Source organism: Heptranchias perlo, chromosome 5, assembly GCF_035084215.1.
Source record: "Heptranchias perlo isolate sHepPer1 chromosome 5, sHepPer1.hap1, whole genome shotgun sequence".
Taxonomy (NCBI): Eukaryota; Metazoa; Chordata; class Chondrichthyes; order Hexanchiformes; family Hexanchidae; genus Heptranchias; species Heptranchias perlo.
In genome coordinates, this window is record NC_090329.1 from 101,428,945 (window position 1) to 101,443,749 (window position 14,805).

Sequence of the window (14,805 nt, forward strand, 5' to 3'; positions counted from 1 at the left end):
TACCAATAGATTGGTATTTTTAATAGGCTAGAGCGTGTGGAGGGGAGGGGTGGAAAGGAAGACAGAGAAATTGGCAGGTGATAAAATTTGTACAGACTGAATCTATGCCTGTTAACGATGCATTGCCTTCATGAAAAGGTGCTTGCAAACTAGCTTTTATTAAAGAAAAATCATTGAAACATTGTGCCTCATATGGATTTGGGGTAAAATACAGAGGACGTAAATCTGAATTGATAAAAACTAAATGTTAATGTCATACAACTAATTGCTAAGAAAGGATTTCACATAATGCAACTGGTTAAGGTGGGTTACCCTAGTGCAAAGTCTGAGCCGGCCAGGGAATTTTTTTTAAAATATATAGTACAGGCAATGCAGCTGCATTATTGGACTTCAACCTCATTAATATACTTCTTGGGCCTTTAACATGCCTTGTACATAATCTGTGCGCAGAGCATCGAGTCCTGGCAGTACCGTGAACCTGCGATGAGGGCACAGAGCACATCAGGCGCAAGGCAGGCTGTACCTGGTAGTACATGCAGCCATTCACTGCTCCAATAAATGCCAGGACCTGAAAATTACATACAATTAGTCTGCAGTGGCCTGAAAATGAACAGATACATTGTGCAGGATCCTTGCCCAAGCTTGACTAATGCAATATCAATGTCTGTTTGCTCTTATGGAAGTAAGACACACAAGGAAATGATCAGGAATTATAAGCCATTATTAAATCCTGCTTATTAAATTGAATGGCTTATGGAATTAAAATGATTATTTTGTTCCTTCTTAGATTAAATTTTAAAAATTTTCATACATTGTTATTTACAGATTTAAAAGCTTGAATTACATATTTTTTAAAACGTACTCACAAAAAGGACTTTTTGCCCCAATTTAAAAGTCACAACTCAAACAATACTTGTAAATAAAGATGTTTACCAACTATTTACATTGAATCTATAAGACACATTTACACATACATGTACCCCCTTTAATTTGCAGTTTCATTGTGGAGGCTGTCCTGTCTGTAGGGTACATTCTGCAGTCACTAAGGCTGGTGGTGCTTACGCAGAACTTGCAGTCGAAAGCCTAAAAGTCAGTTGATCATATTGTCAGATTTCCGCTACTTTTGCACACAGAGTGCAATCTTCCAACCGGTCTTTCAAGCCAGTCCAATGTGCTGGCAGAAAGATGTGCAAAAGCTTTATTTGAACATTATAATGCATGTAAATTAAGCGTAGCATGATTTCCCATCCATTTAGAATGGATCCAGTCTGGAGTAGCCCCAAAGGAAGCTCCACGTATGACAGCTCCTAAAGGGGCAGAGGCTTTTCAGCCATCTTGTTTCAATTTACAGTTTATAGTGTGTTTTTAAAACTGTGTTTGGTTTTTTTTCTGGCATTTTGGTGAATTTTTTTTGCAGAATTTTGTTTTTAGCAGTAGAAAAGTGTATGTGCAACCTAAATAATTGAATACTGTCTGCTAATCCATCAAAAATAATTGAAGTATTTACAGGCAAAACGACATGAAAAAAGGAGCTTTTACAATACAAACTTTCACAGAAGCTCAGGAACGACAAGGCATCAGAGTAAGCTATCGAGTCCTGTGGAGGCTGGCAAGTTAAATTAAAACCTACCTGGCAATGACCAATGACAAAGGCCTACACAGATTCTGGGTCAGCAGGGAGCCAGTTACAGAGCTTTGCCATCTGCTTAAAAGACACCTGCGACCAACCTGCATTATAGTGACAGTACTATCAGTAGCAGTCACAGTGACCTCCTCCCGCAGCATTTCCACCTCTGCTGCAACCACCCCACCCCAAGCTAGCATAGGGACTATCTGCAGTATCAGCCAATGTTGTGTCCAAACATTTGACCTTCAATTGTACTACCAGTGTCAAGCCCCCCACCAACATCTTGCGGGTTGCCAATGATCAGGGAAGTGAACCTGCCACCCCTATCTGCTCTAGTGCACACTATGTGGTTGACTCCATGCTCTCTGATGTAGCCCAGCAATCACTACAGAAAACCCACCTCTAGCTTCTCTGGGCAACTAGGAGTGGGCAATAAACGTGGCCTTGCCAGTGCTGTTCACATATTGAAAACAACATTTAAAAAAAACACTGAGGATGTGTGCAAAAGACCTTTGTTCATGAAAACCACATGTCAAAATTACCTTGGGCTAATGAAATAGAAATAGAGTCAGAGTCAGAGAGCACGGATAGAGGCCCTTTGGCCCATCGTGTCCGCGCCAGCCATCAAGCCCTGTCCACTCTAATCCCATATTCCAGCATTTGGTCCATAGCCTTGTATGCTATGGCATTTCAAGTGCTCATCCAAATGCTTCTTGAATGTTGAGGGTTCCTGCCTCCACAACCCTTTCAGGCAGTGAGTTCCAGACTCCAACCACCCTCTGGGTGAAAAAGTTCTTTCTCAAATCCCCTCTAAACCTCCCGCCTTTTACCTTGAATCTATGCCTCCACGGCTGGCCCTTGATTAAGGGTTGGTTATGAGTAACTATCGCTCCGCTTAATAAATCAACAAGATAAAACTGAATTACAGTAACTATTTCACAAATATTTTTCAACTAAAAGGATGTCAACAGATCACATAATTGACATTGATACATAGTCAGTTCTATAACAACACGTATTAGCAACATAGCTGCAGAACTACCCAATGAATAGGACTCAAAGCAGCTACACATTTAAAGTAATGGTAACTCATGGTTGCAATATTATCCTTGTTTCTGCTCTCTGACTGGCTCACAAGTATCATATCACAATAAGTGTGTTATATTCAATGAAAAATCTGTCTAACTTACCCGATCCCCAGACCCAATCCCCCCCATCCAGACTCTGGACCAAACCCCTGCCGCTGATCCCTGGCCCAGATCCCAGTCCCGAACCGACCCACTGCGATGCTAGCAGCAGCCCAATATTGCACTCCTCTCACTGGCAGGCGCTTCACACTTTGCCGGTTCCACTGAAACGAGGCCCGATACCCAATATCAGGAGAACCTTAGGCCTCACCATTCAGGTGCAGGGAATGTGACCTATGCCCTCCCACCACCCCCCCCCCCATCCCAAAAAATGGGCATGCCTGAATTTCTGGGCCTGTGACTCACAAGACTAAATATCATTGCCTGCGAATGGGTAGAGCAAATGAGCAATGATGTCACTGACTATTCAGAATCTAAATTATGAGGGAAGGTTAAGAAAATCAGGCAATTAGTTTTCTATGGTGAAGGGTTCAAATACCAGGGGAATGTTAAGTTTTTGGGTTTTTATGCTGGGTATTTTCCTCGGGTTTAGCATTGCTAACTATGCCTGCAAGTGAGCTCTCACTCCCTTTGACACCGAATGTATCTTTACAGCGTCAGCCTTGGTTTAGTGGTAGCACTCTAGCCTCTGTGTCATAAGGTTGTGGATTCTAGCCCCATTCCAGAGACTAGAGCGTATAACCTAGGCTGACACTTCAGCACAGCACTGAGAGTGTGCTGCACTGTCAGTCGCGCTGTCTTTCCGACGAGACATTAAACCAAGGCCCCATCTACCCTTTCAAGTGGATATAAAAGATCCCATGGCACTATTTGAAGAAGAGTAGGAGAGTTATCCTGGTGTCTGGGCCAACATTAATCCCCCAACCGGCATCACTAAGACAAGTCATCCAGTATTTATATTATTCCTCTTTGTGGGTCTTTGCTATGCATAAATTGGCTGCCGTGTTTCCCTTGATATTGGTAACAAGTTTTTTTGAAAGTTGTATTTCCTCATATCAGTCATTTTGGCTTCGCACCATCTAAAATCTACCCATATCTTTCATAATATCTATTATTTTAGTATATAAAGGAGGCACTTATACGCTAAATAGATCGATTCTTTAAACAACAGTGACTACATTTCAAAAGTACTTAACTGGCTGCATATGTGGCTCTCTATCCCATCATCTAAGTCGTAAATGAATAGTGAATAGCTGAGGTCCCAATACAGATCTCTGTGGGACACCACTAGTCACATCCTGCTAATTTGAGTCCCTGCCCATTATCCCTACTCTGTCTCCTGCCGCTCAGCCAATTTCCTAACCAGGTCAATAATTTGCCCTCAATTCCATGAGCTTCAACTTTAGCTAACAGTCTCTTATGAGGGACTTTATCGAATGCCTTGTGGAAGTCCATATAAATAACATCCACAGACATTCCTCTGTCCACTACTTTAAGTCACTTCTTCAAAAATTCAAATCAGGTTCATCAGGCATGACTTACCCTTTACAAATCCATGCTGGCTCTCTCCGATCAGCTGAAAATTTTCAAGTTGTTCAATCACTCTATCCTTAATTATAGACTCCAGTAATTTCCCAACAATAGATGTTAGGCTAACTGGTCTATAATTCCTTGGTTTCTCTCTCTTCTTAAATAGCCATTCTTAAATAACAAAGTGACGTGCAATTTTCCAATCTAAAAGGAACGGTTCCTGAATCGAGAGAACTTTGGAAGATTATAGTTAGGGCTTCTGCAATGTTCTCACCTACTTCCTTTAAAACCCTAGGATGGAAACCATCTGGTCCTGGGGATTTGTCACTCCTTAGTGCCATTATTTTCTTCATTACTGTTAATTTGCTTATGTTAATTATGGCGAATCCCCATTCCCAATTCAAAATGAGTTTCCTTGGGGTGTCCGGCATGCTATCCTCTTCCTCTAATGTAAATACTGACTCAAATAAATTATTTAACAAGTCCGCCATTTCCTTATTTTCATTTACAATATCACCATTATCAGTTTTTAAGGGGCTCACATTGCTCTTGACCACTCTCTTTTTCCGAATATAAAATTGTAAAAATTTTGTGTTCATTTTGATATCCCTTGCAAGTTTCTTTTCATACTCCTTTTCTGTAGCTCTTACTATCTGTTTTGTCACCCTTTGCTGTTCTTTGTATCTCTCCCAGTCACCAGGATCTGTGCTTTTTTTTGCATTTTTGTATGCTTTTTCTTTTAGTTTTATGTTGTCCCTTACCTCTTTTGTCGTCCATGGCTGTTTTTTTGGCAAGTAGAGCTCTGGCCCTTGAGGGGTATAAACTGGTTCCGTATCACATTAAATTCTTTTCTGGACACCTCCCACTGATCCTTCTGCCGTTTTACCCAATAACAGATTTGCCCAGTTTACTGCGGACAGTCTCTGTCTCACCTCGTTGAAGTCGGCCATACCTAAATTTAGAATCTTAGTAGCTGTTATGGGTTTCTCCCTTTCAAACACACCGTTGAACTCGATCATATTATGATCACTATTGGATAAATGTTCACGTGCCGTTAGGCTGTTAACTAAATCTGGCTCATTACTCATTATTAAATCTAATGTGGTCTGCCCCCTTGTTGGTTCTAGGACATATTGTTGCAGAAAGCTGTCCTGAACACACTCAAGAAATTCACTTTCTGACATGAGCTTATCTGCTCATCCCAATCAATATGAAAGTTAAAATCCCCCATTAAAACCACTCTGCCTTCGCAACATGCTCATCTAATCTCTGCATTTATACATTCTGTCACTTCACAGCTGCTACCAGGGGGGCCTATTCACAACTCACACTACAGTCTTAAATCCTTTTCTATTTCTTAATTCTACCCATAGAGTCACCATTGCCTGCTTACCTCTCGTTATATCCTCTCATCATTGAAGTAATGTTATCCTTAATCATTAAGGCTACTCCCTCCCTCCAACCAGTTTCTCTATTCTTCGTATAGACCTTATAACCTGGTATATTCAGTTCCCAGCCCTGACTGTTCTGCGGCCATGTCTCAGTAATGGCTACCGTGTCGTACCCTCCAAGTTGAATTTGCGTCTGCAATTCATTCAATTTGCTCCTTATACTCTGTGCATTTGTATAAAGAAGGCCAAAGAAAAGAGATAATTTTGATTTTTAAAAATTCCCAGGTGCAGACCGTACCCATTTTATTGTATAAATAAGGCAGAGTGTTCTTTTTAACTCATATGGGTCTTTCAACAAAGCAGAAAATTGTGCAGACAGCCAGAACAGGATAACATGGATCACTTATTGAACTCTCACTCAAACTTCACTCCCACAAACCAATGTGACACTGCTCCACAGCAGGGGTAATTTTTTTTATCTGTTAAAGGAAAGCGCTGGAAAGTCACACACAGCAGGTGCCTGAATTTCCAGTATCCGTCGCCGGTAGGAGAGGTTCCCTGCCAGAAGCATGAAGTTAGAAAATGACCCCGACTATGTCAACTTATTTTGGGTTCGAATGAATTCAAAGTCAGAAACTTGGGCCAGATTTGCAGAGAGCTTTTAGCTTTGATATTGAAATGATTCCAGATTTACTACGGAAGGAAAAAAAACACGCAAACAGCTAATCACTCCTGCATTAATACTTTGTGTGGGGTGTGGCCTTGCTACTGAATCTGTCGATCCATTTTAGTAGTGGGCTCTGGGCTAATTAAAAATATCATTGAAGTCTCATTAAAAACAGAGTCCCTCTACTGACCTAGGGAAGTAAAGTACGTCCTTACCATCAGTTCCTCTCCCCATGTTTTTGCAATTTCACCAGAATCACAGTGCATGTTGGGTTTACTCATAACCTTAAAAGGGAAAGTAAACTCTACTGAATTGTTTCATAATCCTAAAATATAATAAAGCAGAGGCATCCAAGAGCTTATCAATGTATCCCAGTCATCCCTCGAGACTGTTTTTATGCTTTAAAACTGCTAGTCAGACGCAGCCTGGGAGCAGATCCTGATATTTTGTGACATCATGAACTGGGAGTACTGCCTAATCTCTCCTTCCTGGCTCAGCTTCCATTTCTCATATCCTTCTCTGAAGCACCGTGGGATTTTTTTTTAAACATTAAATGCATGGTATAAATTGAAATTGTTGTCCACAGTCCACCGCTTTCATTTATGTCAGCGCATCAGACAGAGTTCTGCACAAAATGTCTACTCACGACACTCTGGCAGTTTTAAAGCCCAACACATAAAGCACAGTAAAGAGAGAAACTGAGGAAACACCAATAGGCAAATACCAGTAGACCTCCTGAGACATTGCTCATCGACAAAATATAAAATAATTGCATCTCTCTTCCTGACTCGCTACTTCTTTCCCACTTCATAATCTTTCTATCTCCCTGCTTCTCTCTCTCCATTTCTCCATCACCACTGCTGATGGAGCCTTCCTTGATCATGTTGGCGTTCAGTGGTGCCATTGGGCATGCAATCACACCAAACAGAAAGACAGGGCCAACAGAAGAGTTACATTTTCTGACCAGTGTTGGTCAGAAATTAAGGGGACAAATTTCCCCGGACTTTATCCTGCTTCTCCGACGTAACTATGTCAGAAGAGCTGCAGAAACACTCTTTATGCTGTTTCTCTGAGACTGCTGTGTCTTTTCCGCTGAATTTATGCCGGACAAGTGGGAAAACCTCCATAGAAATTTACCCCCTACAAGTCTTTTCCACGTGGGTATTGCATGGAGAAAATTAAACGAAAGGAAAATTGAGCAGTTATGGGCCTGCGATCCTCCCTGCCCAATTTTCCTCTTTGCAGTCTGCTCAGGTAATGCTTTACATCCAGGTAGTACCCAATCAAGTAGCGTAACTTCCTAGCAGCTACGTTTTGTATGATACCCTCAATGATAGAAGACTTGCATAAACATGATAGAGAATTAGTGTTTACAACATGATTTGGTAAGGATCCCAAGATGGCAAAATAAAAGAATTTACTGTACATGCCATGAATATCATGAAATAATTTAGTGAAAGGCTAGTTCAAATTTACAAAATTAAAATGATATAAGAAACTGCCTAAAAGGGTGGTAGAAGCAGAAACCCTCAACTCATTTTAAAAATACTTGGATGTGTACTCGAAGTGCCGTAACCTACAGGGCTACAGACCAAGTGCTGGAAAGCGGGATTAAACTGAATAGCTCTTTTTCAGCCAGCACGGACACAATGGGTAGAATGGCCACCTTCTGTGCCGTAACTTTTTAATGATTCAATGAATGGGCCTTGCCTCTTGTAAGCCTGATTTTCTGTTGGAAAGAGGGAGCAGCAATTTTGCTGAATAGCTGCAGTCCAGCAGAGTGTTCCCTAGCAATTACATTTACGTTGTGCCCCTGAAACAGTAAATAATCCTGGTCATGTATGTGCTTTATCTCATCCAAAATGCAACTGAATGAAAACAATAGCAGGTCTGCCTCCTGGAACTGGCAGACAAAGAGGTGAGGGGTTGTGTTTCTTCATTTGAACCATTATCAATTCTGAGTGGCTTGTCTCTGGTCATCTAATTCCAATATAAACAATGACATTTACGTCCAACAGCATCTGATCAGAAAACAACTATCACCAACTCCAATATCCTTCACCCTGAGAAGTAGAAATTCACAACGATGGCCGACTTCTCACCTCCCCAACGTTCAACTGTTCACCTCCCCCCACCCCCGCGATCGACCATCCCCCCACCATCCAACCAAAGATCTCGATTGATCCCCCCACCCCCCCACCCTCCATACAAACCCCGAAGACTCTGATCTCTCCCCGGCTGCTCTCCCGCCCGACAAGCAGCGAGCACGTCAATCAGACTGGCTGCCGGGTGAAAAACCCGGTAGTAGAATTTTTATCCTTCAATTAAGTTGCGATCACAGATTCCGACCCGCCAACTTCACTTCCGGATTTTGTGTCCGATAAACTTCCCCCCCGCTCCCTTCCCGGCTCCAAGTTAAAATCCAGACCTGTGTGTAGAAACAGCCGAGACAGGAATAGGAGTATGTGTACATTTTGCCAATCAGAATTTTAACCCTCTATTTTATTTAGTGCAATTACACACAATGGCCCCAAAGTTCCATGAGCCTACCAGCACACTCTCGCTGTCTTACTATTCTGGATCACCGCTGACCCTGCTAGGAGGCTAATACAGGCTTTCCCAGGGAATTCCATAAACGAGTTAGGAAAAGTAGCTAACATTAAATGATAGAGTCAGGAATGTCTCCCTTTTCTTTGAAATGTACATTCAATTTTTAGAATGGCTGAAACAATATATGGAAATCTGATCTGCTCCTTACCGAAGCAACAAAATTAATCTATTGACAAAATGAAAAGTGATAACAAATGCAACAAAAATTGCTGAGTTTGTGGCAATGAATTTCACAACTTGCCAAGATCCAGAGTGCGCTAACATGCTGCTACTTAAAGGCAAGGAGGTGTAAAGAATTCTTAAAAGAGGAAGTCCCACCATTTTTGTGTATTTAGAAATAATAAAATTGGGTGACACTGCGGTGCAACACACTTGATATATGGAAGAGCAGTGAATGAAGGTTCTATTCCCATGCCAATGAATTCTCAATTTCAGCCTCTCTGCTATGAGGAGGCACCAAGTATCGTGAAGGAAATAAATCAGATACAGTCACCCTGGGTTACTTTCATATCCCCCCAGTGGCTGTCTCAGAGCAATGTTGGCAGAAACCTGAGATCACAAATTATGCGTGACCCACAGTAATAACAAGGAAGTGAAAGGTAGATGGATATGTAGGACAGGCAGACAAATATTAGCTCCCCAGATAGTCTGGTGGGCGAAGGCATCACCCAGTGTTATAATAAGCCATTCCAACCAGAGGGTCCCACATTCGATTCCCAATTGAGTTAGCTGAATTCAGTTCCCTGTGCCAGGGAAAGGAAAATGAGCCAGATCTCCTAATCACTATCCAGTAACACCTTCTGGACAGTGGGCATGTGTGGCTGTCAACTGAGGATAGGGATTGGGTTTGGATATGATATCCCACAAGGTTGAACAGCCTGTTGACACTCATTAGTTTCAGCATAATACTGGAGGATGGAACTATATTCCAACAACAGCTGGCACTTCTATGGATGAAGGGGAGCAAATAAGCAAGGCAAAATAATTCAGATAAAAGTGTTAATTTTACAATTTTGTTTTTCCAACTTAGAGCCTCACCCACCTGAAGCACACATCAAGAATTCGAGCATGCACTCCCCTTGATCTTCTGTCTATTATGAATGGACGAAGTCCTGATAGGTGCTCTCGACAAGCAAGGCTCCACACTAGCTCAAATTTGCGAAATTACCCCTTTAGGGTTAACCTCAAAGGAATATCTCACAATAAGATGCAACAATGATTTTATCTGGAGTATTTTATGAAAAATACACAGTGTATCCATTGACTCTTGAATTAAATCTTTTTAAAAAAAACTTACTGTGCGGCTACCCTGATTGGACCTATCATCTTCACCATGATTGTGAGGCTATGCGCTGAAATGTAACATTTCTTCGCCAGGCATCAGTTCCAGGCACCTTCCCTTGTTCGCTACTTTGTATGAAGCTGTGGGAAATACTTTGAGGTTCAGCAGAAGGCTAACAGAGTACAGATCCTTATCATGGGGCGTTCCTTTAGCTTTTCCCCCTTTTTCAAATTAATTTTATTTTTTGAGCATTTATGACATTCATTCAATTAAGGGATGCTGCTGCTGCTAGGGAGCTAAACTCTTAATGCCGGTGTCAATATTGGACAGTAACCAGATGCAGAGTAAACCTCCTTCCATTCTGACAACATTCAAACTAAGAGGCTTTATCAAAAAGGCTAATTCTGCTTTTGATGGGCTGAGGAAACAAGTGTAGGAATTAGAACAGTATTCTATCTCAAGGCAAAGATCAACTTTATATTACTTCACTTGTGTATAACTACAAACATAAATTTAGCACCAGAGCAACAAAGCTCTTGACCAATTTCACATGATACCTGCAGATCATGTTAATCCACGGACAAAACCAACAGTAAGGTTTATCTTGGGCTGAATAATTTTATTTCAAAAAATTGAAACTGAAAGGGTACCGACTTAAAAGACTTTCTGCAGAAGGAGCTGAATTAATAGACACAATTATAAAGGATAAGTTTATTAGGACACATTGACCTTGAGTTTTGTCTTCGGCATCTTGGCGAAAATTCAGGCTTTGTTGCTCATGATTTTTCATCCACTGATTTTAAAAGGATGGAAAATCGTGGCTAGCATGTGCCCAAATTTCTGATAAGCGCTCATGGCACACGAAGCTCAATGCCTGAATGCTGAAGGTGAAAATTGAGGCCAGAGGGTTAATTATTTTTGTGGATGTTAACATGGCTCAATTGTACTTTGGGCCCGGTAACCCCTCAAAACCAATTCACTAAAGTCATCTGCACTTACAGTTTCAGCAGGAATATGCCACAACAAAGCAGAAGAAAACAAGGATATATACTTGAAAAGGAAACAATTGCAGGGCTATGAGGAAAGAGCAGGGAAGTGGGACTAATTGGATAGCTCTTTCAAAGGCACAATGGCTCAAATGGCCTCCTTCTGCACTGTATGATTCTACATTAGAGTAAATAATTTGCCATGATGAGTTTTGTTTTTAAAAAAAGAGACTTCCGCCATCAATTTCTACAGAGGTTCTTTCCATCGATAGCCGAAGCTTCAGCAGAAACCATGGAAAAATGGCATAAACAAGAATAAAAATGATATGAAAGAAACAATGAGGAAAAAAGAAAATGAAAGCAAAACAAAGCTGACACGTCACCCTCTGCCAACAAATCTTTGGCAAAATACAGAATCTGCAGATTTGAAAACAATGGTTATGCAACATTATCTAACAGACTGTAGATGGTAGCAGCGGAGGTGTCTACTTACTCCACAGTATGCATCATTGTTGAATATCTGAGGTGGGAGTGGGTTTCCTTTGGCAGGCAGCTTCTCCTGTGGGATGTTGTGGTACATCCACCTTCTCTGGTCTTCCAACATTGTTATGTCAATCTCTTCAAATTCAATCTTGTTGGACTCCAAGAATCCCACCACATCTTGTTGTCGCTTCTTGATCTGCAATGAAATCAGACCTCAGATAAGAGTATTCAATTGATCCCTTTCTACTTCATTCATTCATTTATTGAAGAGAACACCTTTGTTTTTATTTCTTGTTTAAAGTTGGTTCGTCTGAAGGTTCAGAGCAGCACAATGAGCTCAGCCAACAGAAATATTTATATCAAAGCTTCACAGACATCTGAATTCATTTGTCTCCAATTATAAATGTTGCCAATAACTCACCTGGACCATGAAGGAGAGTTAGTTTGCTACCATGAACCATCCACCTTTGTGGGATGGGAAGGGAGGAAAAGAAAGGAGAGTTGGAATTTAAAAATATGCATGCCAAATCATTCCTCTTGCTTTGCCACCAAAGATAGCCTTATGAAGGTCTTTTGTTAGCAACCCAAACAGAATCAACCAACATTGAATCAATTTGGTCCGATTAAAGCCACTTTCACCTGGAATTTCTGCTTGACTTCTCCCACCATAATGTCAGCAGAAAAGCGGAGGAATCCCTGCAAAAACAGCGTAAATGGGGTTTCCGCCAGTCTTCCAGCAAAGTTACGGTGAGAGATTAGGAGAAGCCCACAGAAATTCTACCCATTTGTGTTTAGATGCAACTGTCCCTTTAAGGCCAAAATGAGGATTTTTCATGTCTCAAATTGGGTTGCCTGCATAAAAGGAAAAATACTTATTTAACTAAAAATATATATATCTTGAATTTGATTTTCTATACCATTGTTATTAGGGCCAACAACAGTGTGAGCAACAGTAACAAAGGAAGATGGCGGTAGTTTCTTTTTCTTTTTAATAGATGATGGTCTGAGAGGGAGGAAGGATGGAAGAAGGGAAAAATAACCATTGCATTCTCTTCTGGTCTAGAAAATGACTTGCAATTTTAGTATTAGTGTTTACAAAGATGAACACTTGAGTTGTTGTTCTGAAGTGCAAGCCCTTCCCATCTCAAAAACAAAAAGCAGCCACATATTTTCTACTGCAATAATTTCAAAATGCCAAATTTTTGCAGATACCAATCTTCCACTCCCAAAACAAATTATTAACTGAAACCAATATAAGTAGCACAAAACAAAGAGAATTACACAGCTCGAAAAGCAGATAGTTGAATTTCAACAGCTTTGTTAGCAAGTTTTTTTGTTACAATTCGGGCTATTTAACATGTGCCCAATTAATTTGTCTCCAATTATAAATGTTGCCAATAACTCATCTGGACCATGATGGAGAGCTAGTTTGCTACCATGAAGCATTCACCTTTGTGGGACGGGAGGGGAGGCAAGCAAGAACTAATGAGCCAAAATGTGACATTGTGCACAAAGTACCTAGGAATAGCAGACCTCTGCAATAATGATTTTTTACTGCTAAAACAATAGTATGGGATACCACGAGATGCTTCCAATCTCTCCAACTGACAGTGACCACCACAGTAAGAGACTCAGTCCATCACTACTAATTTGGGTTTATTAAGTAAGAGCAAACAGATTTAGATAAACTTCAGTACTTCACCCCTAACACAGCATTTGTTCCAAAACAATAAAAGCTCTAAAGTCTTATCAGTTCTCTTTGGTACTTTGGACTATACACCCATAATGAGAAGTTATAAATGAGAAACTAGTCACATGGAGTCTTTTCTTGCTACCATGAGGTAAATTTTAACCCCCAAGAACGGGTGGGGAGGGGGCGGGTGTGCAGTGAAAATACTAAATTTTCAGAGTGGGACCGCATCCCGGCTCCAGCACACTTACTTCCGGGTTTGTGTTTGGATGCGCAGGTGCTTCTGACACCCAGAAGTCGATGTTTAAAAGGGCCAATTTAAGTACTTAAACCATTAACTTTTTGTGTATTGAGTTACACAAACCATTTTATCTTCTCCTGAATGTGTCTCCCGTTTCCTCTGAAACATGCCATGAAAACGGAGGCAAGTTGCAGCGACCCTCATTTGGACTTTTAAACCAGTGATTGACACATCTGAATAAAAGGTGAGTTTTTGCAGCAGGGCACTACAGACAAGCCTTTGGCTGGGACTTTTGTGTTCAGACTGAGATTCCTTTGTTCACACTGAGAATTCTTGTGTCCAGACAAATTTACCTACATTTTGGACCCCCTCAAATTGACATCATCAGGATTGGTGGGGGGGGGGTGCGGGCAATGGATTTATTCTACAGTACATCTGAGGAGGAGGCACATCACCATCCACAGCAGGCACAGCGTGCAGTTATGGGAGTTGCAGGTCCACGAGACAGAGGTGCACCACAAGGACCTGGAGAAGGGCAGAGAGGGGACCTACGGAGGGGCCAAGGTCACAGGAGGCACTACCCATGGGAGAGGGTCCACAGACAGAGGCTGAGCTTCCTGGACCTCTCTGAGGAGCAGTGCCTACCATGGCTCAGATTGAGTCGCTAAGTGCTCACAGACATCTGCACGCTCCTTCATGCGGAGCTGCTCCCGGCTGGGCCTGGTGGCCATGCATTGCCTGTCGCACTCAAAGTAACCACTACCCTCAATTTCTTCACCTCCAGATCCTTCCAGGGCTTCATCAGTGACGTCTCCAGGGTGTCTCAGTCATCTGCATATAAGTGTATACAACAGGTTACGGATAGCTTGTTTGTCAGGGCATCCGACTAATTCAACTTCCCCTGCGACGACCTCAGCCAGACTGAGAGGGCAGTGGATTTAAATTCTCTGGCTGGCTTCTCATGTGTCCAGGGAACAAGTGATTGCGCACACATAGCAACCAGAGGACTTCCACATGAGCCTGGACTGTTCAACTGAAAGGGGTATCACTCCATCAATGCGCAGCTGGTTTGCGACTACCGGAGGAGGTTTCTGTAGGTGTGTGCCAAATTCCCTGGCAGCTGCCATGATTCCTTCATTTTGCGCGATTCCAACATCCCGGCCCTCTTCCACGCACAAGACAGACTGAAGGGCTGGCTCCTTGGAGACAA

General features: G+C 41.7%; 1 protein-coding gene across 2 annotated transcripts in view; it reads right to left on the minus strand.

Annotated features, from left to right (window-relative positions):
• sh3bgrl2 (SH3 domain binding glutamate-rich protein like 2) overlaps window positions 1–14,805 on the minus strand; it is a 60,373-nt gene that overhangs the window by 17,664 nt on the left and 27,904 nt on the right. For both annotated transcript variants that reach the window (XM_067983876.1, XM_067983877.1), the window contains exon 2: window positions 11,675–11,860. In XM_067983876.1, the coding sequence (XP_067839977.1) occupies window positions 11,675–11,860 (186 nt within the window). The remainder of the gene's footprint in view (window positions 1–11,674; window positions 11,861–14,805) is intronic.